The 24,985-nt window shown below is 42.8% G+C and overlaps 1 protein-coding gene across 1 annotated transcript in view; it reads right to left on the bottom strand.

The window, feature by feature from the left end:
• Positions 1 to 2,145: 2,145 nt before the first annotated feature.
• The window catches only part of LOC146809161 (IgGFc-binding protein-like), a 181,530-nt gene continuing 158,690 nt past the window's right edge, over positions 2,146 to 24,985 (bottom strand). The window contains exons 18-20 of the mRNA XM_085614837.1: positions 22,292 to 22,672; positions 14,725 to 15,011; positions 2,146 to 2,275 (exon numbers count right to left, since the gene is read on the bottom strand). Coding sequence (XP_085470963.1) covers positions 2,266 to 2,275; positions 14,725 to 15,011; positions 22,292 to 22,672 — 678 coding nt within the window. The 3' untranslated portion in view covers positions 2,146 to 2,265. The remainder of the gene's footprint in view (positions 2,276 to 14,724; positions 15,012 to 22,291; positions 22,673 to 24,985) is intronic.

Genomic DNA, 24,985 nt, shown 5'->3' with positions numbered 1-24,985 from the left:
TATTTACAATTTTCCTGTGCACGTTCTTTCTTTCTTTGAAATAATATCGGAATTGACATCACGTTAGCACTAGTGCTAGGAAACTACTTTTCCCATGCATCCCCCGGGCACGTAATCATGTGACTGTAAAGCACGTAAGACGCGACGCATACCAACTAGCGCCCGACCACTTTCCTTTAAAAGATGGCGTTCAACCACCTCGGTTACCTCCCAGACGGCTCTTGGAACCGCCAGAGGTACCGACGGATAGGTAGGCATTTTCTACTTTTTTAGGTTGAGTGCTAACACTAGACTGATCGTTTTATTTATCAAGTCTAGCACTGCAGCGTAAGCGCATCTTTTTACTTGTATTCAGTTAACGAATATAGTGCAAATTCACATGTAACAGGCTCGCTTCTTTCAGATTGCAATACAAGATCTCGGCATGTTCCTTGTAGGGATTTCGCCCATGAGTGCTATAAAATATAATGTATAAAATTGTTTTAAAGTAGCGTGCAATTTAGCCAGCATGCTAAAGCAGCATTTTCTCTTCTCAAATAGAGAGAATACTTTTAAGTTCTCAGCCCCTTTATACTGTTGTGTTCGGTTCTGTAGATATTGCACTTGTGTTTTTGAGATGGTATAAAGGTATCCTGTTAAGTAGGATATTACATAAAGTTTTTTCTTACTTTACCTTTTAGAGCTGTGCCTCCTTTATCCTGAGCCACGGCCAGGTGAGGTGAGGTCCTATCCTCATAAAAGACGGGTAAGCGTGCACGTCATACATAGAATATATGTTACAATAGTGGGCACAATTGAATCAATTGGCCATTATGATGATAATTGCAGCTGTTCAAAGTTCTTCTATGTGACTGGACATGTCTCACTTTAGACCTCATTAGTTTATAATGTACATATATCTCTTTTGTTGCAGAAAATTCTCAACCGTCATTTTCAGAGAATTGTTATCCCTGCTCACAGGTGAATAGGCTGTATTAGTTCTAATTCTCCACATATGTTAGTTAAATATATATTTTTTTACATATATCACTTATGTGCAGTAGCAATATATGAGGTCCTGAAAAAGGCATAGGATAATATATCCGCTATTTGCTGAACCATGTTGACCCTGTACACCTAGACAGTTATTTGTTTAAAACTGTTGCTTGCACTGTTTTTACTCTTGATCTTCGAGAGGTATTAATAAATATTTTTTCCTCTAATCGGTCAATTTTTATTCACGTTTCACTTAATACAATTGCACTGCACTCATGATTCCCATATGAGTTGCGAACTCGCATCTGTAGGTCCAAAACACAGAGTGTTTTTTCATAGTTGTCTAAAACATCAATGAGCTCCCCTGCCTTCAGCAAGGGTTGTATCCCTTAGTGCCACTAATGTGGCACTAGGAGGAGACACAGATGATGAAGCATGTCACCACTGGTGAGTGATGGGAATCCGTCCTATTAAAGAATACTTTTTTATTTTTTCCTTTGTTCTGTCTAAGCTTGATAAGTACAGTTGTTCGTTCCTTTTTGCAGTCTCATTGCTGACTAGACCCGTGAATATTGTTGTTGTTTATGTATATGTACTTGGGGAATATATTCATGGTGCAAGGGTGCCTGGGCCAGCGCATGGCAGCAGTTTGTGCGCCAGCGCAGGGGAAGCACAGAGATAAGACATATTGTTGTAAATAAGTTGCATCCCTGTGCTTTGAAACTAATGCAGCGCGGCGCAGCAAAATGACTTGCAGCACCGCGCTCCATTCATTTCTTGTAGATCTGCCCCATGGTGTTTAACAGCTGTCAATAGTGCATGAGTCTAAAGATCTCCAATAGTGTTTTTCCATTTGAAAAATCAATGTTTATTCTCTTTTTAAAACATAGATTTTTGTTTGTTTTAGCTGACCCAAAACACCAATGATTCAAATACAGCATTTAAGCCCATTTACAATAAAGTTATGAAATACAGTAGCATGATTAAACACAAACATATGCCAAAAGATTTTATTTTAGGTGTAGATCGCTGAGGAAAAAAGTACAGATAGACTTTCAGTTCAAGCGAGAACAAGTCTTTTTAAACATTGTAAAACTTCCTTGTTTGGAAGGAATATACTTCCTGTTGCAGAAGAAGAATCTTCCACCAACATAGATCATCGAAGTTGAGAAAATGGTGAGTCTCTTGAGTTTGATGCAAGAACTGAAGACGATCCTACACTTCAACCCTCTCTCTGTCCCCTTCAACACCTTGGCAGAGTTTATGAAAAGTCCTTCAGAGACAAACAGTTCAAGAATTGCTGAAAAGGAAATGAGTCACAGGGAAAGATTAATTTGCTAGTTTGAGTGCACAAGCATCTCACCATCAATTCACCCTTCACAACAACCCAAGGTCTGGCATGTTTTGTGCTTCATAAATAACATTTAGAATTGGTTTGTTGTGTCTGGTGCCAGAACAACAAAAGAGACCAGTGTCGTTCACTCTGGTTTTTTTTCCATTTTCTACATGAATGTAAGCCCATGCTTTTAGCTATACCGTTTTATTTAAGAATGACCATTACATTGACTTTTGACTCAAACTGCCGAAGACATGTAATGTGGTGCAGGGCATAGGCTCCTGAGCAACATTACCAAGTTTATATCGGAATCTAAAGGCATTATTTGTGTTTTCTCAGGTTAGCGACTGTTGATCTCTGCTGTGATTCTTGGCTCCAGGCAGCCGTGCAACTCAATGCAACGTGACACGACGCGTATTGACACACGTAATTTCCGGAATTCGCGAAGGCTCGGAAGCTCTGAGCTTGGTGCTCGGAGAGTGCTTGGAGAGTGGGGCGTTGAGCGTGGAACCTGGATAAGGAGAACAGCTGGGAGGCTGCCACGAGGCAAAACGATAAAATCAATGAGCCTTTACTGCCTTTACCGCCCCAAACCTGGGGGAGGAGAGGCTTGAAAAAGGGAAATTCACCCACTGGTATTGTTAAGTAGTAGAGAAAAAGCAATTGCGTGTAGGCGTGGAGATGGAGCCATATTGACTGGACCTATTGCGATTTTTTTTTCCCCGCTCAATACTATCCTTCTATTTGGCCCACCTACAACCTGTTGATTTTTACGGAATAAAATTACGTGTGGCTGCGGAGCTCTTTTAGATGGCACCTAAAAAGCAAAAAAAAGTAAAATAATAAAAGACCCCCGATTCTGAACATTGAAATAAGCGAGCTATTTAGATCCCCAATGGAGAGTATGGAAGATCAGGATGAGAATGCTAAGAGGGTACAATAAAAAGCTACAAAGAAGAAACAGATGCCTGACACACTGCAAGCAAGTATGAGAGGGGGGGGGGCATTGTGTCTAAATCAATAAAAGACTTTGTGGGGAAACATTTCACCAAGAAACCTACGCCCAAAATAATTCAAGAATCTGAGAAGGACTCAATTTGAATTCACGAAGCTAATGATCATAGTGCCCAAAGCATAGAAGATTAACTAATTAACCAAAGTAATTTAAGCCAAATAAACATCAATTTGGAACCAAGACTTTCTTTGTCGCCAAGGATATTTTCTGTACTCAGCACCGCTGATGGGGAATATGAGGAGAATAACACAAAAGAGCAGCACGTCCAGAAAGACACCACAGACTTGGACACAAGATCAAATGCAGAATAAAGTTTGTGTCAATGGGTGAACCAGGGTTCCAAGTCATTGGAAGAATTGGTGCGTAATAGTACTGAGAACTTGGACTTATTGGCAACACCCTCGGCATCTATGCTGGACATAATACTAACGTTGCAAAAAATCCAGCAAGGCCTGTTAGTGGTCACATTATCAAATAATAAAATATTAAAAGCCCAGGAAATGTGTTTAAAACACACTGTGTGTAAATTACAGGGCATCAGGGGCTTAATGCCGTCTGTGGTTAGACCAGTGCCTGATAGCTCCACCCTAGGTGATGCAGGGGAATCAGATCAAAAGAAATAATTGCCATGATGAGTATATCTCAAGATGCCCAATGTTAATTAGGAGAAGGAGTGATCACCTGTGATATAGGTGGCCAAAGACCAGATATCCTCTAAGAAAACACACTCAGCATAAAGGGAAACAAATAGGTCACAAAAAAGCAAGGGGTAAAGGAGATAAAACCCATGTAACCCATGTAACAACATTAAGAAGAGGTTCTCCCCCAGTTACCCAAAGGGAAAGGAGGAATCTGGACAGCCACTTAAGTACGAGACAGGAGAAAACAAGAGAAAAAAAGGTCCACCAAAAATCACTCTGGAAGTAAAAAGAGAGGAGAAATGGTCAGAAAAAAGGGCAAACTTACGGGAGGAGAAAGATCACCCGAAGATTTTAGGGAGAGGGGGTATTAGGTCAAAAATTCCAAACGTAAAGAGAGTTACATGCGAAAAGAAGAATGAGAGACTGGAAGTAATAGGTTTGAGCGACTAAACTTTGAACATTTGGATATAGAGAAGGGGAGGAAAACGTTAAGGACAATTGTACCCCTAAATCAATCCTAACTTTTATTTTCCTTCTCAAATGCCCAAGTTTGAGTGAAATTGAATCAAAGGATTTGAGGTAGGTAGGATTTTCCCCAAGTAGCAAAGGCAAGGATTTGACAAAAGTTGAAGTATTTCCGGGTATGGTAAGAACTGCAGTTTTAAATGCTGAAAAAGAAAAATTAAAGTAAGGAATAAGATTAATCACAGAGGCTGTATTAGAAAGTGTAAAACAGCTGGATAGTGCCTTCCTGAAATGTCACGCAGGACCAGTTCCGATTTAAAAAAAATCCTTTTTGGACTCGAATACCCTTTTGTTGTACTCGTTTCTGATTTTTCTGAGAGTTTTAAGCTGGGAGGATGATGGGTGCTGTCTCCATTTTCTTTCTGCAGGTCTCAGTTTCCGCCTATCTTCATTCAGTGTCTCATTAAACCATGAATTTTTACCTTTCTCTGATATACTTTTCAGTTTTAGTGGCATGGTGGAGTTCAGCATGCACACCTCAGCGAAATAGATTAGGGAAGTGGTTTGTCACATAGCCATGGGACATAGAGAAGCGCATCCCACTCCACAAATAGAGGAGGCACAAACACCCAGATTAATAACAAAAATAGGAACACTGAAGAAATCGAAGTTCTAAAGCACCAGGACACAAACAAAAGCCAAAATACACAGATGCATACCCCTAATATATACCTCAGACTCAGAGAGAAATCGAAGTTCTTCAAACACAAGTGGGCAATATGTCACAGGACATTTTAAACACACTACAAACTATGGAAACAATATTAGAAATCATGGTAAGCACCCACTCCAAAGTCGAGCACGTCCAAAAATTAGTCCATAATATTCCAGAAAAGAGTAGAGACACAGCCATGCCATTATCAAATAGGCATAATCGACCAGACAGAAATCTTAAATACTTATCAGGCAATAAAACTTAACCATACTACGGTCGTATGAGCCTAAAGCTAGCAGCAGAGGTGAGGAAATTAAATCAGTCCAGATCAATGCAAATAGAACATCCTGGCCTAAGAATAGGAAAACCAACTTTTACAAACCTACAACAATTCCAGCTAACTGCCAATACTCAAGAGATGAACTCTAGTAGCTCAAGTAAACCACTACTATGCCTACTGCTAAACTGTCGGCCCGCAGCAAAACATGCCTCAGACATTGCTGCCCTCATCATTAGCCAGGAAGTAGACGTGACAATTCTAACAGAAACATGGCTTACGGAATCCTTTTCCCCTTTCATAGATCTACTGGTTCCCCATCATTATAACATTGTGAGATTAGACAAATTAAAAAAGACAGGTGGCGGTATAGCCTACATACACCGATCGGCTATAGAGGTCAACCAAATGCAATCCGACCCTCTCGAATCATGTGAATACCTAGGTCTCAATATGAAAACTGCAGACAATCAAAGGAGCAACCTGCATGCGCTTTGCCACCCACCAGGCAATAATGCTACTTTCATAGACCAGTTAATGGAGATCATCACGGCTAACTCTAACAGTCACACTAATAACATATTCCTAGGCGACTTTAATTTACACTGGGACGACAATAATGACAAACAGGTCAACACACTCAAAGACTTTTTAGCAGATCTAAACCTTACTCAAGCCTGCACCCAGCCAACTCACTTGAAAGGGGCAAACTTAGACTGGGTAATTTCGTGAAGTAAAGCTATTACAGTCCACTCAATTGTTCCTTGCGATTGTTCAGATCACCATGCCATAACCTTCCTGATACCCACCATAAAAAAGAGCAAGACCGCGCAGCCTGTCAAACTTAAAAAGTGGACTTGGGACACCAAAGACCCTAATATTGAGCTACTAGTAGCAAGATGTGAGAAGGATCTAAATCTGCCTAACAACTTGCTGAACGTTAACAAACTCACTGGTCTCTACACTAAGTCAATGACGAATATAGTCAACTCCACCATGCCACTAAAACTGAAAAGTAGATCAGAGAAAGATAAAAATCCATGGTTTAATGAGACACTGCATGAAGATAGGCGGAAACTGAGACTTGCAGAAAGAAAATGGAGACAGCACCCATCATCCCCCCAGCTTAAAACTCTCAGAAAAATCAGAAACGAGTACAACAAAATGGTACTCGAGTTCAAAAAGGAATGTTTTAGATCGGAACTGGACAACGCCAAAAACAGACTGCGGAAACTATTCAAGATGTTAAAGCAACAATCCAATAAGTTGGCTAAATCTGCCCAAGAAACTACTAAAACTCAACTGAGCTGCAAAGAATTCTCAACATTCTTCACTGACAAGGCCAACACGCTAGAAAGAGAGCTCAGGATGGCAGCCAACTACCACCACAGCACAATGATACTACGACAAACGATCATGATAGATTGAAAAACAATGCACAATGGGCAACCTTCAAGTTATATGACCAGAATACCATTGACAAAACTCTCTTGTATATCAAACCTAATAATTACTACAATGACCCCCTCCCCTCTAAATGCCTAAAAAGAATCAATCATATTGTCGTCCCAATATGGGCAAAAATAATAAATGCCTCACTATCTCAAGGGATCCTACCAGTGTGCCTACAAACAGGTCAAGTCCTCCACATCATCAAAAAACCTTCAGCTGACCCGGCAGAGCCAAATAACTTTCGCCCAGTAACCAATATTCCATTACTTGCCAAACTAATTGAGAAATGTGTGCAAAATCAACTGAGCAATCACATCGCCAATTCCAAGCTGCTGAACGACTGCCAATCCGGATTCAGACCAGGCCACAGTACAGAAACAACAATCTTACATGTAGTGGATGATGCGTTACAGGTCCTAGATCACAAACAAACAAGCCTACTAGTCCTTCTTTACCTGTCGTCTGCTTTTGACATGGTAAATCATGAAAAATTGCTAGCCAGGCTTCAAGACAGGATGGGACTATCTGGAAATGTTCTGAAATGGTTTGAATCCTTCCTTCAGAACAGAACACAAAGATTCCTGGTCAACCAGACGCTATCCCCATCATGCCCAAATTCGATTGGAGTCCCTCAAGGATCAACACTATCTCCGTCACTATTGAACCTTTATGTTGAACACCTTACAGAAATTCTCCAAGACGCAAGCATCTCTTATCACATGTACACAGATGGCACTCAGATATACATCAAGATAGAGCCACTGGAAGACATAAAGATAATGAATGAGGCCTTAAAAATGTCATTACACTGGTTAACTAGTAATCATCTGAAACTAAATGCACAAAAAACGGAATTCCTATTAATATCACCACCTAAGAACCCCACAGAAGTGAAGGAATGGGCCAAACTGATCACAGCGCTAAACTGCACCCCTACTCTAGTTGAATCTACTAAATCACTGGGAATCACGCTTGATAAGAACCTAGACATGAAAGCCCACATCAAATCAATGGCAAAAAGTGTCCGGCATTCCAGGCCTTAGTTATTTAAAGGATTGAAAATGGATGTACAACTCTAGCAGGTCTATCAACAATTTCCACAGCATCACTAAAAGCATGTCTAAATGCGGCTGCAAGATTCATTACTCGATCTGGAAAATACAACCACATCTCCCCTCACCTGAAAGCATTAAACTGGTTACCATACAAAGCCAGAATTCAATTTAAACTGGCATGTACTACCCACAAAGCGCTCCACTACAAAACACCAAGGTACTTAGCTCGGAAAATTGAGCTTTCAGGGGGAAGCAGACCAGCTTGGAGTGCCAGAGAGCTGTTGCTGAAACCACCCATCTTTCGGAAAAAGAAAATGTATGACAGAGCTTTCTCCGGAGCAGCCCCCAGAATGTGGAACTCACTCCCTCCAAACATTAGAATAATTCCAAACACGGCAACATTCAAGAGGGAAGCGAAGATCTTCCAAATGAGCAAGTTCCTTTCTTAGGCTAGACTGATCATCATTAGGATCGTGATTAATACCCAAACGTCAATTGGGAATTGTTTCTGATGTAGAACTCACGGAAAGCTCATCAGAACCATTTGTATAGAAATGCTGTTACACCTTGTTCTTTAATCAGTTCCTAAAAAAACTGTTTTTGCTGAAACTGCTAAGAAAGACATGTAGCGGAATATTATATATATTAATGCTGCTATACCCGCTGTATTCCAAATGTACCTCATGTAACTGTGAAGCGCTCTGATACCCAAGGGTCACGTCCGCGCTATATAAAACTTTATAAATAAATAAAAATAGCCTAAGAAGTGTTTCATGGAACATCAATGGATTCAAAGAGCAAATAAAGATTGATTGTATAAAAAATGTCTCACAGCAGGCAGACATTATTTGCCTGCAGGAAACTTGGCTATGCGACAGCACCCTTGTAGTTGAAGGATGTACCCAGATTTACAAAGCCACCAGTAAAACAAGATTTGGACATCCATCAGGGGGGGATTATGACACTCATTTCTACAAGAACTGTAAAAAAAAATTGAATTTTATAAACACTTCTTGTAAATGGATGTTGGTTAGTGAGGTATCCCTACAGGGTCCCGAAAGGTTAAACGAACGTGTGATTGTGGTAAACACCTACATACAGTGGGGCTCTCAAAAAGGGTATGAAAGAGAAAAGGGGCTATTTAAAGATGAGATGAACTCCTTGAGTGATAAGTATGGAAAGGATTTGCTAACCATCACGGGAGACTTTAACCATAAGTTAAACCCCGAAAAATTAGATCCTTGGTTGAAAGAAATTCTAAAAGCATATGAGATAATGCTGGCACACTTCCCCGTTTGTACCATGAATAGGCAAGATGAAGCCCTAGGGAAATTATTAGGATCAAAGAGGTTAATAAGCTTAAATGGTAGGACAGAATCTGATAGACCAGCAATGCAGACATTCAGAAGAGGTAATCAATTGTGCCCCATAGATTACATCTTTGTACATGCTTGGAACTTTGCCTTGGTAAAAAAGTTTAAGGTAATCAAGCATAAAGAAAGTGACCATCACCCACTCTTTTGTGAAATAGTGAGAGGGCCCCCAAGAGTTTGTGAAAGAGTTCTACCACAATCAATGGATAACCCAAAATGCCTGACCACAAAATTAACAGATGAATATTTAACAAAATTAGCAAGTTTTCAACAGAATTGAGGTAGCACAGGATCAGACGGTCCCGTGGTTTAAGTACTTCAGGTTGTACAATGTCTCAGAGCCAACCTAAAGAAGAAGGAAAAGGGCGGTAAAATCTCACAAGCCTGGGATAGAAAGCAAATGAGCTGGTTTGATTCTGTGTGTAGGGAAAAAAAAGGATATTAAGGAGAGAAGAAAGACGTATGAGGCTAAGGTATGATCAGGAGGGTTTTAATAATTTAACACATTTGAGGAAAGATTATAAAATGTTAGTGATATCTAAGAAAAGGAGTTTTAAAGAAAAATGCTGGGACTCCCTATTGGAAACTAAAGAAACAAAAAATATTAAAGGGTTCTGGAAGCTGATCCAAGACGCCTCGGGTCGATCCCCAGGAACCATGAGTTGTGTAGTTGTCGAGGCATCCTGAAAGAAATACTTAGGCCAACTATATATGGCTAGCAATGTGCCAGTATTAAGCGAGGAAAGAGTCCCTATGCGCAGGCAGCAAAAGAACTAATACCTTCATGCTCCATTGAAAATGTGAAGGACACCATTAGGAAGTTAAACTTAACCCGAGCAGCAGGGCCAGATAACTTACCCAATGTTATAATTAAAACAGAGTTAAACTGGTGGGCACAATTTTTTTCTAAGATGTTTTCTGCCGTGCTAGATTCAGGTACTATCCCAAAATCATGGAGGGGAGCAGTAATTAAGCCTCTGCACAAAAAAGGGGACAGAAAGGACACTAAGAATTATAGATTATTCAACCTGTTAGATATCGGTGTGAAAGTTTTCTCTAAAATAATCCTAGGCAAATTGAAGGATTGGATTAAGTTACATGCAATTGTCCCTGTGGGACAAGGAGGGTTTAAGGAGGGGCACTCAACCATTAAACATTGCTTTGCCTTACTGGCATTAACTCGAAAGCTGGTAGAACAGCAAGGTAAATTTTACTGCTGTTTTGTCGACTTTCGGGCAACATTCGAACCAGTAGATAGAGAGCGCCTTTGGGAGACACTAAAAAGATATAAGATTCCTGAAAACTAGTTATCCAAGAGTTGCATAGCGAGAACTGGGCACAGGATATTAAAGACACAATGGGGGGTTTGACACAAGAGATAGCAATCAATAACGGCCTAAGACAGGGCTGTGTATTGGCCAAACTCCTTTTTTTAAATTTTCCTTGCGGATCTGCCTTCCTCTTTAATGACGGAAAGAGGTGCAAGCCCAATGGTAAATGGGAAGCATTTGTCCTACTTACTGTATGCAGACGATCTAGTTATTCTTGATCAAACATAATTAGGTCTGCAAAGGAAGCTAAATGCATTTGTTACATATTGTACGTCTAAAAACCTAACAATGAACATGGATTAAACAAAAATATTGTGTTTTGGGAAGAGAGATCAGAAATGCAATTGGTTCCTGGGGCAAACAAAATTAGAAGTTGTTAATAAATACAAATACCTGGGCATACGGTTTGATAAATCTTTAAAATGGGGCACGCACCTACAGGCCCAGAAAACTAAAACCCTAGCCTCAGTTTGCGGATTAAAAAAGTTCAGCAGTAACTATGGAGCTATGTCCCACAGACCCATGTTGAAGGCATACAATGCAATGATCCCTCCTCAGTTGTAATACGGAGCACACATTTTATATTTAGGAGGGAAATGCTCCTGGGACAGCGAGGAAGGGAAATGTTTAAAAACCTTGTTGTCATTGCCCAGCTCATCAATGATACAGGCCATTAGGTTGGACCTAGACTTGTTATCATGGAACCTTCAGGTTCAAGTTACCTTATGTAGGTTTGGAAACAGCTGGGGTCTGGGGAAGATGCAAAAGTGTCACGATGGTGTATGAAGGAGATTCAGCAGAGTGAACTAAAGCAATAAGAAAGAAACTCTACTCCATCTGTGACAATTGGAAGGTGAAAATCGACCCCCTCTCCCTGCATTTTGAAGAACCTAAGAGTGTACTAAAATCCTTGGGGAAGGAAAAGTCTAGACTAATTGATATGGAGTATCTGAGACAAAAAAGAGTCTGTGCAATTTATGTTAAATAGCTGGAGCAATGATAAATGGTACCCTTATCTAGGCACCTTACCAAATCAATGGTTGAAAATGGAATTATTAAAGGTGAGAGTAGGCATTAATCCCGCTTGTGCAAATGTTAAAATAAAAAGTATGTTGATGGACCCTGATGGTAGATGCACATGTGGGATGGGCATAAAATGTACCTCTGTACACATTATAATGGCTTGCCAAAAATTGTTAGCTCTGCGAAAACCGTTTTTGCGGGCAGTTTTTTTTAAAGTACGCTATAAGGTCATGGATGTGAGCGATTGAGCTCCTTATTGATATACAGTTTCTTGATATTGCAAGAGCATTGGCAAAGTTTATCCACGCTGCAAAGAGATTCCTTATGGAGTACGGATTGAAGGAGTGGACCGAGGGTTGATAAACAGAGATTAAATTGGGTAATTTTAATTGTTTTAAGTAGAAACTAAACGTTGGACCATATATGTGTATTGGATCGCACTCATAACTTGAGTATGGAATTGTTCTAACAAATGAAGATTGATGCTAGGAAAACAAGTTTTTATGATATAAAGAAATAATGAACTTTTAATCATTTTCTAATCCTGTTTTATGGTTCTTTTATAGAATTTTAATTTATATATTGTGTCTTATGCAGTTTTATGGTATTTTATGTGGTTTAAAGACCTATGGTCATAAAAAACTTATTTTTGGATTGAAATTGAAATATTTGTGTTTGTCAAAGCATGCATGGCATGCAGTTACTCTGCAGCTGGTGAAAGATACCTGGAATGTGGGATTTTATTTATCCCAAACTGCCATATCATGATCTTACAATGCAAAGCACACCCTAATCTACATTTGACAATTTGTCTGGGGGTGTGAAGAATTGGCAAATTTAGAATTCAACATTTCATTATACGACAACTTCATCGACCATCCACCAGGCACCACAGACAGCCCACCGGCCCCCCAGAAACACTAGTCAGCCCACCATCTCCAACTGGACACCAATCACAGACACCGCCTCAACCATGAAAAGCATCCACTCGGGGGCCCACACTGACCCCTGCCCCACTCACATCTACAATGGAGCAGTGCCCACCATCGCATCCGAACTACAATGCACCATCAACACCACCTTCAAAACAGGCACCTTTCCAGATGACTGGAAGCGTGCAAAAGTCAGATCTCTGCTCAAGAAGCCCACAGCCGACCCCACCGACCTCAAGAACTATCGGCTCATCTCGCTCCTCCCCTTCGGTGCTAAAGTTGCAGAGAAAACAGTCAACAGGAAACTGACATGGTTCATTGAAGATAACGCCGCCCTCGACCCATCCCAAACCGGATTCCGAAGCAGCCACAGCATAGAGACCGACCTACTCGCCGCCACAGATGACATACGCACCCTCCTGGACCAAGGCCACTCCGCAGCCCTCATCCTACTCGACCTATCAGCGGCCTTTGACATCATCTCCCACCGCACACTAGTCGCCAGACTCCACAACGCAGGCATACAAGGAACAGCCCTGGACTGGATCTGATTATTCCTCACCGGAAGAAGTCAAAGGATCAGACTTCCACCCTTCCTCTCCGACCCCACGAAAATCACCTGCGGAGTCCCACAGGGTTCAACCCTGAGCCCCACCCTCTTCAACATCTATGTGGCCCCCCTCGCAGCCATCGTCCGACAACACAGCCTTAACATCACATCCTACGCCGACGACAGCCAGCTCATCCTCTCCCTCACCAAAATCCCCATCACTGCCAAACTCAACTTCAATAAAGGAATGGAAGATGTCACAGTCTGGATGACCAACAGCTGCCTGAAGCTCAATGCTGAGAAGACAGAAGTCCTCGTCCTTGGTACCACCCCTTCTGCATGGGACAGCACCTGGTGGCTGACCGCCCTCGGAAGCCCACCTACCCCCTCAGACCACGCCAAGAACCTCGGCATCGTACTCGACTCATCACTCACCATGAACCGACAGGTCAACGCTTTCACCTCCAGCTGCTTCAACACCCTCTGCATCCTCCGCAAGACCTTCAAGTGGATTCCCCCTGAGTCAAGGAAGACAGTCACTCACACACTCATCACTAGCAGACTGGACTATGGAAACACACTGAACACTGGCATGAACAAGTCCCTACTCCGCAAACTCCAGACAATACAGAACACTGCCGCCAGACTAGTCCTCGGCATCCCCCGACACAAACACATCAGTCAACACCTACAAAGTCTCCAGTGGCTCCCCATGGAGAAAAGAATCACTTTAAAAATCCTCACTCACGCCTACAAATGCCTACACAACAATGGAACCAAATACCTCAACGACAGAATCAACTTCCACACACCCAAAAGAAACCTTCGATCTTCCAATCTCTCACTGGCCGAAACCCCGCGCATCCACAGAGCCATAGCAGGCGGAAGATCCTTCTCTCACATTGGAGCCAAGACCTGGAATGGGCTAACGGCAGACATCAGACGCGCCCCCTCCCTGAACACCTTCAGGAAGACCATCAAGATCTTGCTGTTCGGCTAAACAGCTCAGCGAATCACCCTCCCCCCCCATAGCGCCTTGAGACCCTCATGGGAGAGTAGCGTGCTTACAATTCCTTGATTGATTGAAAAGTCAAAATCGTGAATGTTTTACAGAAAGTAGTTGATTTTGGAGGAAAAACCTGAAAGCCTAACTTTTTCAGAATGCCATTCAGAATAGTTAATAAGGTAAGAAACCTCTTTAATGAACAAAGGTATCTTATAGAATCATTTCACACTGGAACAATAGCGGCTCCTGGAGGGAGTGCTGCGGGCCGGGGCGGAGGGCATTCGGGGGAGGGGCAGGGTGGGGGTAGTAAACTCCGGCATACGGCCGAACGGAGATAAGTACATAAATAAATAAATAAAATGAATTACATTGCGCACGCTGCAACGCCAAATGGCGATGCAGCGTGCACAATGTAATTTGTTTTTATTTATTTATTTATTTATGTACTTACCTCTTTTGGCCCGTATGCTGGAGTTTATTACCCCCCATCCTGTCCCTCCCTCGGACTACCACCCCGCAGCACTCCCTCCAGGAGCCACTACTGCACTGGAATCATATGGATATGAAGCAGGCCTTACCATGTTGCTAGGTCTTGCGCTTTCCAGGAAGTGATCACCTCTGTAATGGAAATGGCCACCTTTCCATTTGCCATTTTAAGGTCATCCCCCCTGTCACCATTGAAGTTTCCGCATGCTCCGCACAACCTGTTCACCATATCTTGGGAGGCGGTCACTGTCACCGACCCACTTGTGCTGATCTGAACTCGGATCCTATTTCCCTGTGCTACCACCACAGAGTGATCCTTGATGGTAACTGACACCGATTCAGAGATTTTGCGTGGGAAGCTGAGTTCACGTCCATTCCTCTGAAATAATGAAGGTAGATTGTTATTTTGCAGCAGAGAGCGATGAATGCCAAATTTGCATGCATGCTTTACATGTATGAGAGAACAGAAGGAAAACTGCTAAAATGTGCCTCCATAATTGCAGAGGCAATACTAATGCCTGCCATAAAAACATGTTTAATGCCAGCTAATTCTCCACCATCACTTTACATGCCACATAATGTAGCCTCTGCAAGTAAGATCCATAATTGAAAACGAAGATATGGTCACCTCATAGAACAAAATTGACTTGATTGACACATCTTCTCTGATTGATGGAACAACTCTTAATTGCTTTGTTCAAAATTGGTTAGCCAGACTACATGTACCACTAAGAATGTGATGGTTTTGTATTACCACTTTAAAGACCTGGGTAGTATTGCATTTAAAAATGATTTAAAATCTACATGCAGTTCTTTTTTTACTGATTCGCTAGGCTTCATTGAAGGAAGGCGAACTCACAGGGCAATAGGGATATTTAACAACATGACAATACTTCTAGAATCCCACTAGTTCGGTGGTGGGTTCATAACATGCCACGATCTCCTGAATGAAACAGCGTGAGGATTACCTACCTGTAGGGTGCCACAAACATATCAACTCCACCCAACAATAACAAAAGAAAAGAAAGGGCAACAACATCGATCTGTCCACAAACACTTTACCTTTGGTGTTCACTGCTATGTAGGGGTGGATTAATGTTAATTACGCATCTCCAAAACATGTGGTATTCGCATCCCTAATAAAGAAAAAGCCTCCCATTTTATGGGCAGTTCTCCTCCAGTATCACTCCTGTGGGTGTCTCTTGTAACCCCTAATTTGTACGGGTGGTTGCAGGTGGTGGTCACCAGCACTTCTTTGATTGTAGTGGGACTTAGGAGCATATTTACAAGCCCCCTGCGCCACCAGTACGTCACTTTTCGTGAAGTACTGGTGGCGCAGGGGTGCCTCTATATTTACAAGGACAGGAAAAGCCACCCTGCGTGACTTTTCCTCTCCTTGTAAATACGGCCCTTCACACGCAGCAATTTGCGTTGAAGGGGCGTTCCATGGGTGATGCTGTGGGTGTTCCCATGCAACACGCATGGAATAAGACACATCTCCAGATTTACGAGAAATCGTTAATCTGGAGATGCGTCTGAATGCTACGCCACCCTAGGGGTGGAGTAGCAAGGCGCAACGATGAGAAATGTTTTCATTCTTCGTTTTTTCCTCTTTTAATGCTTGCTGCATTCTACAGCAAGCATTGAAAGAGGAAAATGCCTGTGGTGATTGGTTTTTGTGCAGGAAGGTGCCCCTTCCTGCACAAAAACAATATACCCACGACGCAGGCATCCTTGCACCATGGTGCAAGGGTGCCTGCCCGGGGGCATGGCTGCAGTTTGTGCACCAGTGCAGGGGGGAAACACAGATATGCAACATATTCTTATAAATATGTCGCATCCCTGTGCTTCGGAAGTGCCGCAGCGTGGTGCAGCCCAAGGGCTTCCTTGTAGATCTTCCCCAGAGTCTTCATCAGAAGATTATAACTCAGACAAGGAAAGAGAAAAAAAATGAAGTGAAATATAAGGAGAAAGCCAAAGGAAGGAAAGCAGTGATAAACAGAGAATTAAGCGTTGAATTGAACCTTAACGAGAGAGAGTTAGAGAGATGAGAAATGGATGGTGGTGGAAAAAATCTGTAAACTTGGAATGAAGACTAGGCAACGCTGGTATTAGCCACACCCGGCATTCAGCAGCATGGGCGGTGGCCACCTCAGAAACAAAACTGGTCTTTTTTGACAGCTTAAGCTGCAGTCTGCCCTACTACTGCTGGTGTGTTACAGGCATGACCCACTCCTACAAGGAATTCAGGAAACTCAGAATTTGACCATAGCTGGGATTTCCATTCAAAATACAAAGGGGTCGATTTACAATAACTGGCGCATCCCTGCATATCAGCAGGGATGCGCCAGTTATTGTGCGTCACGGCTCCGCCACCATGGATGCGCCGCATTTACAATGTGGAGCACCATGGGGCAAAAATGGACAGATGCATGACGCATCTGCTGCCTTAAAGGCGGCGCATTGCTGGAGTTGCGTCGCAAGCGCGACGCAGCTCCAGCAAGGCTCGGGGGTGCCCTAGCTTTAAAATGCTGCATCAATCCTTACGCCTGCTTCAAGCAGGCGCAGGGTTTTGACGCAGCATGGCCTTAAAAGTGGCTGAGTGAAATCTTGTAGATTTCACTCAGCCACATTTAGGAGGCGTTGCTGTGCCGGAACGCCCCCCCCTGCGCCGGGACGCCTACATGTGGCGCAGGTCTTTACAACGTGACGCATCTCCCAGATGTGTCACGTTGTAAGTACCCCGCACCATGGCGCTGGCTTTGCGCCACCGCTGCATCACAAAAGTGACGCAACAGCGGCGTAAAATAGGCGCAAGGGGCTTGTAAATCTGCCCCAAAGTTAGTAAGGGGGATAAGAGAAACATTTCTGATGTCCAAAATATTTCGAAAACAGCAAAGTATTTCTAAAGAACATCCATAGTGTTTGTGTCAGACGCAGTATTTCCAAAGAGTTGTATGTCACTAAAGAAACATACAGCGAATGGCTGCCTCACTTACACAGTATTTCAGAAAAGAAATGCATTTCTAAAGAATTGTATTCGACTGTGACCATACTCATTTTGTCTGCATCATATTTTATGATGGGCACAGTATTTCCAAAGTCGAATCTCTCTCTTCAGGAATAGTGTTTAAGAATGGGAACTACAATTCGGACATACAACGTATTTTTCAATAGCACAGCATTTCCCAAAAGTAATGTTGAATTTCCTAACGGTAAAATTCACTTTTGCTGTTATATTGTCTGTGGTGGGCACATCATCGTTAGCTGATGAAGCTCGCTTCAGAGTTTCTGGGGCATCTGGAAAGCACCATTGCACTGTGAAAATGGGTAACACCTGGTGCTTGCTTCCTCGATTTTATTCGCTAGAACCCAGTAAGTTTAAGTAGTACATCAGTTAGACTGGATTCTGTGAGAAGCAGCCCTTAAGTTTTTTTGGCTAGGAAACCACTGATACTTAAAAAAAAGAAACAAGAAAAATAAACAATTGTCAGTTTCTGCTTCGTTTGCAAGTGTTTTCCTAAGGTCCGTGACAAACATTTGCATGTTGACCTATTAAGCATCTGGGCTGAGTCAAGAGCTTCTGTGGCTTTGACTCATCAATCATTTGGTTGGTGAGTCAGGGGCTCCTACGTCAAGGGCGTGATGAAGGGCCAAGAAAATTGCGCATCGCACATTGCGACTCTTTTGCGAGTTGCAATTTGCGGGGTGCAATTTCCGATGTACAACAGTGTATTTCACAATGTTTGCGATTCCTAATGAGGTTGCAAATTTCAAGGCTCATTAAAATTAATCAGCCTCTTGCAATTTGCGAGCCCATTGGGAATGACAGCTCCCCCAGAGATGGTGGCCTGCTGGGCTCAGCAGACCACCATGTCAGGAACTGCTTTTTAATAAAGCAGCTATTTTTTTTTAGGTCTCGCCTAGCGTTGGAGCGCGAATTCGCTGCCATCGCTTTACGAGGCATGCAGTATATACTGCAGTGTTGAAGCTACGTGGAAGCTCCGCCCACACGCTGCCCATTGGCTTTTGTCTAAAATGCGCCCTTCCAATTGGTTTGAGGCTTGTTAGTCTCTCCTCATTCCTCATTTGTATCCTTCCACGGCTATTGGCCCCTTTACTCCTAACACTATTTTCTTCCCACCCCACCGCCCCTCCCTCAGTCTGTGACTTCTCCCCCTCCCCGCCCCCCCACTCCCGTTCATGTTTTCTTGCCTGCCGGCACTTCAATTTTCATCTTTATTATTGCCACCTTGAAATATGCGAGTTCAAGATGCGTGCTGTACAAAAACTTCTTGTGTTTAATGAACTAGATTTTAATGTTACTCTAAATATAATAAGACTCTAGGCAACATTCGGGGTATGCATGGCAACTGACGCCTTTTAGTTCACCAATGGCATTGTTGTCAGGCGGGAGCAGCAGCAGTGTTTTAACTCATGCTTAAAATGAGCACTTTTAATAACTTCCTCTCAATTCAGTGCTATAATCTTGTGTACTGAGGTGACGCACTAAAGAAATTCACTTTTTTGAATTCTGAAGAGACATTATCGCACATTTACGTCATGTTTACTGTATGATTAACATGCCGATCATTTTCACGGCTCGCCCACTGGCTCGTATACGCTTGGCTCGTCTCCGGCTGGCTCTACCTGTTAATTAATATTTTGGCTCGCGCACCTCTAACAAAGAGAGATGAATGGATACATGACAGTGAGCCCGGTAAATAGTAGAGAAATAGACTGGTGCAGACAAATAGACAAAGTCAGTCTCCATTGCCTCACGTCAGAATCATCACTTTCAATAACCTGGAAATCGGCCGGCAACTCCTGCATGCCCCAACCTCATCCCCCTCACCTATTCTTAGCAGAAGTGGCAGATTCTGAGCTGTGCCCTGCTGGTGCAGTGGAGCACGGCAGAGTCTGTGGAAGCGCTGGAATCCCTAGCCTCTCTGGGAGGGCACCTAAGCCTTCCGGGTGCCTTCACAATCAGGATAAATCAATACATTTTGTTCTGTGATTTAGTCACCCCCCTCTGTGAGCACTGTCTGGTAGATGAAGCTCTGTGTTAAACACATTCAGAGAGGTGGTTGGGTACAAACAAACAACTGCCACAATACCGTACGTTTTGAACGTGTAGTTAAATACCTGCTCATCGAGCACCTCATTGGCTGATCATTCCATGGCACTACAAAAATTACATTTGGATTAATTTGCTCAACGGTAAAACACTCCCTTCTATGGGTCATTTAACAACTCGGGGCTTTGGGGTTAGGTAACCTACTTTGGATGCTGTGTAAAAGAGTAAATACAAAAATTAATGCAATGAAACTAAGCAACCAGTACTGTCTAAAACAATGTGAAAACTGACACGCATTCTGGCATTTTGTTTAGTTAATGTAGATTTTCTCATAGATGCAAGTAATGTATTCTTAATATCTTAATAAAATCTGCACATTTTTAACTAATAGCACCGGGTGACCTTTGACAACTAGGCAATTAATATATTTTCATGTATCCCTGAAGCCCACCTGCCCCAGCGGCAAACTTCATTGCCTCCCAGTGTTTGGGGGATAACCAAGACGCAGGAGGGTGAGTCAAATAGTCTAGAAAATGAAAGAGAAGCCAGGATTCGGATTCACATGCTCCGATCCCTATTGCGTTGGTTAGTCTGTAAGCACTACTTTTATTAATGAATTTCGCATTAGTAAATCACCACTGTGTGCATGTGTGGTGACAATTCACCCATGAGGTACGTGCCAAGCAATTGTTGACACAATCCATACTTTGCGTCTTTTTCTATGTATTTATTACGAAGTGCAGGACCTTTCCAAGGGATTTTGCACACTACATACATTCACTCCAAAAATTAAATGTGTAGATTAAAAAGCATTGCCATTTAGAATGTCAATAGCTCTAACTCACAAATGCGAGACCTGTTTGCATTGCAAATGCTTGTTTTAAATGCAGCCCGTTTTACTTGAAGGAAAACGGGATGCATTTAAAAAAGAAAAATGAAACTTTTCAGTTTAATTTTTTTAGGCGCAGGCAGTGATCTTTAGGACCACTGCCTGCTCTTAAAACTATTTTCCAACATACTCTCACAGGGGAAGGAGTCAGGGACTTGCAAAATAGCATTTGTACATGCTATTACCCTCTTTTGCGGCCGCAAACGAGAGGTTCTCCCGTTTGCGGCCGCAAAAAATGGTCGTACATCTGGTACGAAATTAATGCCAGGAATAAATATAGGCTAGATAACACTGCTCTTACCAGTCATATGCTAATTTCGTGAAGAGAATGTGTTATTATTATGTTGCAGCATTACAAAGGGGATTCTAGGCACTAATGGTGTCAAGAGTTCAAGGCTTGTTTTATAGTTTTTTTAAAATATGGTGTTCAGTGAAGAATGTGTCACAGTTGGAAGCCAACAAATTTAGTCTACGACAACCTAAATGGGAAACAGTCATTTAAATAACTTAGGCCAATTTGCCTGCAGGGTATAATTTACCAAACATTGAGCTTTGTAGATACTGAAATAAGTGTATGACTAAACATCATTTTGCCAATTACTTATGAGAAAAATTACCCATAATATTTAGTCTGATTGAGTGAAGCTCTGTTGCACGATTTAATCTTTTATCAAGAGGTTTAATTTTCCGGATTTATAGAAATCTAATTTTGTCCAGTGAGCGCTTCATTGCTATCTCATTTGCATTATACAAACTCTCACAGGTATTCAAAAGAATGCCATCCTTTGTGGAACGAGTTTGTAATACAAGTGTGTTAGAGCCCTTTTGTAGTGTTAGAATCATCTAAGGGTGGCTAGCTTTGCCTGGCTTTCTCCGCCTGGCTCATAGTGTGAGAGCACTTTTAAATTGAACTGAGTTGAAATAATTCTTCTGCAGGACACTCTACAACTCTTGGCGTACTCTATGATTGTACGCTCTAGGCTTGCTGCTTTCAAGCTACCCCATTAAATGATTCTCTCAGGCACTCTACAACTCTTGGCGTACTCTATGGTTTCCCACTCTAGACTTGTGCTGCCCCAAGCAACTGCATTAAATGAATCCTTCGATGTTCAATCTTCATGCACTTTTAGACCTATTTTGCACCCAGCAAATGGTGGTTGTTTGTTAGCTAAGCCCAGTGCTCTGCCAAAGGATGGAAATCACAGGGACTCTACTACTAGCATTAGCCATTTTAGGGGGACAGGCAGAATGTAGATCTAGCTTTCAAAGGCAGTTGTATTCTTCAATGTCAAGTCAAAACGTCCGACCAGCTGACTCCAGGCAGAATTGGAGAACAGTTGGCAGAAAATAAAGCAGGCAGAGATAGGGAGTGTGCCAAAAAGACTGGTCTTCCGTAAGTAGTATTAAAGGAGAAGGGAAACCTTCGTAAAGAAGAAAATTGACAGGTAGTGGTTGGAAAGGGAGGGGGGGCAGAGATGGGAGTGTTTTTGGGTCCTGAAAGACTGTCTATGTAAACATTGACAAACATGGGAGTAGAATGAGCTAACAATATGGGATTAGAAGACACTTCCCATGTCAACAATTAAGAATGGACTTTGCTACCACTACGGTTGGCGTCACAGGTGTGCCATCACCAGCCAAAGAGACATGCCTGACAGCGGTATGAAAGGAGACAAGTCTGTCATCTACTTACCCAAGCCTTCTGGCTCTTAGAGATTGATATGTAAGCGTCCCGGAAGTAAACATGGACAAGTTGGGCCAACATTGCACCACCTGTATTGCAGAGCTGGAAGTCGACAACAACACGGAACCAGGCTTTCGATGTCTCGTCGCAGAGAGAGGTCACCTCATAGGGTCCCTTGTGTGACACCATGTCTGACATGCTATCGAACGAGTTGAACCGTGGTCCAGGGGTCATAGTGCATTTGCCTTCCTTCCCGAAGCAGCCTCTAATGCCTTGCCTCAACGTGCAGTACTGGTCCTCCGCGCAAGATTGTGCCTCACAAAATACCCCTCTGGCCGCTGAGCACGTGCATATCTGGCTGCAGTCAGGTGAGACAAACGATTCGTCCAGCTGGAACAGAAAACAGTACAGTGTCAACATACATCAAACATGATGGTTGGGACTTCTGAAAACTGGTCTTATAACCCTTGCACAAAGGCAACTGTGACTGGAGCCACATCCGGAAATCTACCGCCAACTTCATCACACCCTCCCCACTGCGAACCAGCCTGCCACGATTATTTTAAGGGTGTATTAGGTGCAGCTGAATTTAGCAAAAAAGTCAAAAATGCACACTTGTGGAAACGTTCACGTTTGCAAGTACTCCTTGGAAGCTGCAGCAGTGTCAGGTTTGCCGGGGTGTCCCTGGAATTCTTTGTAGATTTCAAGAAGTCTAAACACCTTAGTTCCTGGAAATGACACCCGCATATTTACATCCATCGTTCAGACATACACTTACGAGAGAATCAAAGGTAAAAGGCTAAACTTGCAAAGGTCAAACTTGTCACAGAAACATAGGGTTTGACAACAGGCATGACTATCTGTGCTCATTCCTTCTACTCATGAGCCTCCTCGCCCTGGGGCAGTGCTTATGAATAGTAATCAGGTGTATCCACTTTAACTCAGTACTATCTCTTTGAAACTGAATTAAATGGTGTAAATCTCAACACATGACTGCGTCATTACTTCAGTGCAATTGCAATTGCTTTAAATACCATGGGCAGATTTACAAGCCCCCTGGGCCACAAGTACATCACATTCTGTGACGTACTGGTGGCGTATCTTACTGCTCCATATCTACAAGGACAGGAAAAGCCACCCTGCGTGGCTTTTCCTTTCCTTGCAAATATCGCCCCTGTACACGCAGCATTTTGCGTGGAGGGGGCGCTCCATGAGTGTTGCTGTGGGTGATCCCATGCAACACCCATGGAACGAGACACATTTCCATATTTACGAGGAATCGTAAATCTGGAAATGCGTCTAAATGCTGCACCTCACCAGGGGAGGCGCAGGGAGGTGCAACGAGGAGAAAAGTTTTAATTTCTCCTTGTTATTTCCTCTTTCCATTGCGTGCTGCATTCTACAGCACGCAATGGAAGAGGAAAATGCCTGTAGTGATTGTTTTTGTGCAGGAAGATGCCCCTTCCTGCACAAAAACAAACTCCCCATGAAGCAGGCATCCTTGCACCATGGTTTGCAGTCGGGCTGCAGTTTGTGCGCCAGTGCAGGGGAGAGCACAGAGATGTGACATACTGTTGTAAATATGTCGCATCCTTGTGCTTTGAAAGTGACTCAGAGCAGCGCAGCCAAATGGTTTGCGGAATGCACTGAGTCACTTTTATTTGCATCTAGCACCATCTAGCACCATATTTGGAGTACCAGAGTTTGCCCTTTTTAACCCTCTAAGGCATTCCCACACTGTTACTGATGCAGAAATTCCGCTGCAGAGCTGGCCCTAAATGCTGGTCAGAATCAGTCCACTGGCGTATCTCAAGCAGAGAGATAGCATTGTCCAGAACACATTAGACGACAAGCAGAACACTTTTTTGACAGCTGCTAGGTGAGAACATTGTCACATACTGTATGGCAAGATTTTGATGAACTTCTATTAGATATTATAATGATACTGTCCCTTTTAAGGGTTACCTAAAGCTGTACCTATATCCTACTGGTTTGTACAGTATATACAAGTACTTGGATGCATGTGGGTTAAAGTACAATACAAAGGTCTATTTCATGATAGGTTGTGTGATCCTGGCCAAATCCCTCTTGTCTCTCTTTCTCACTCTGTCTCAGAATCAGCATTTCTGACCATTATGTTCAGATAGGGTGCTTAGTTAGAATGCAAACCCTGGGGTGCTCAGCAATTTCTGACCCATCTCATTGTTACTTGCACCCGCAAAGATCTTGGAAAAGCTGGTTTATCGACAACTGTCTTCCTTTGTAGCAGCTAATGACTTGCTTCATGACACTCAATCTGGCTTCTGGGCACGCTATAGCACGGAGACCGTTCTACTGGAAGTGCCTGAGGCTGTTAGAGAGGCTCGTGATGGAGGGGCCGGCACTATGGTAGTGATGCTAGACCTATCGGCAGCATTCGACACGGTAGCATATTCTACCTTCTTGAAAAGTTTAGGCCATTTTGGCTTTCAGGGCACTGTGCTGTCATGGATACATTCGTTTTTAGAAGATAAATCTCAACGGATCTTCTTCCATCCATTCTCCATTTTGCCCAAACATCTGGTTTGTGGGGTGTCATAGGGTTCTGCTCTCAGTCCGCTGCTTTTCAACCTTTATTTGGCCCATTTTTCCACCCTTATTTAAACTGGGAGAGTGAAGCTTGTTTCGTATGCAGATGACCCACAACTTATGTTTTTATTTAGA

This window comes from Triturus cristatus, chromosome 7, assembly GCF_964204655.1.
Source record: "Triturus cristatus chromosome 7, aTriCri1.1, whole genome shotgun sequence".
Classification (NCBI taxonomy): Eukaryota; Metazoa; Chordata; class Amphibia; order Caudata; family Salamandridae; genus Triturus; species Triturus cristatus.
Note: the sequence above shows the minus strand (reverse complement) of the source record. Positions and strands in the feature narration are given on the sequence as shown.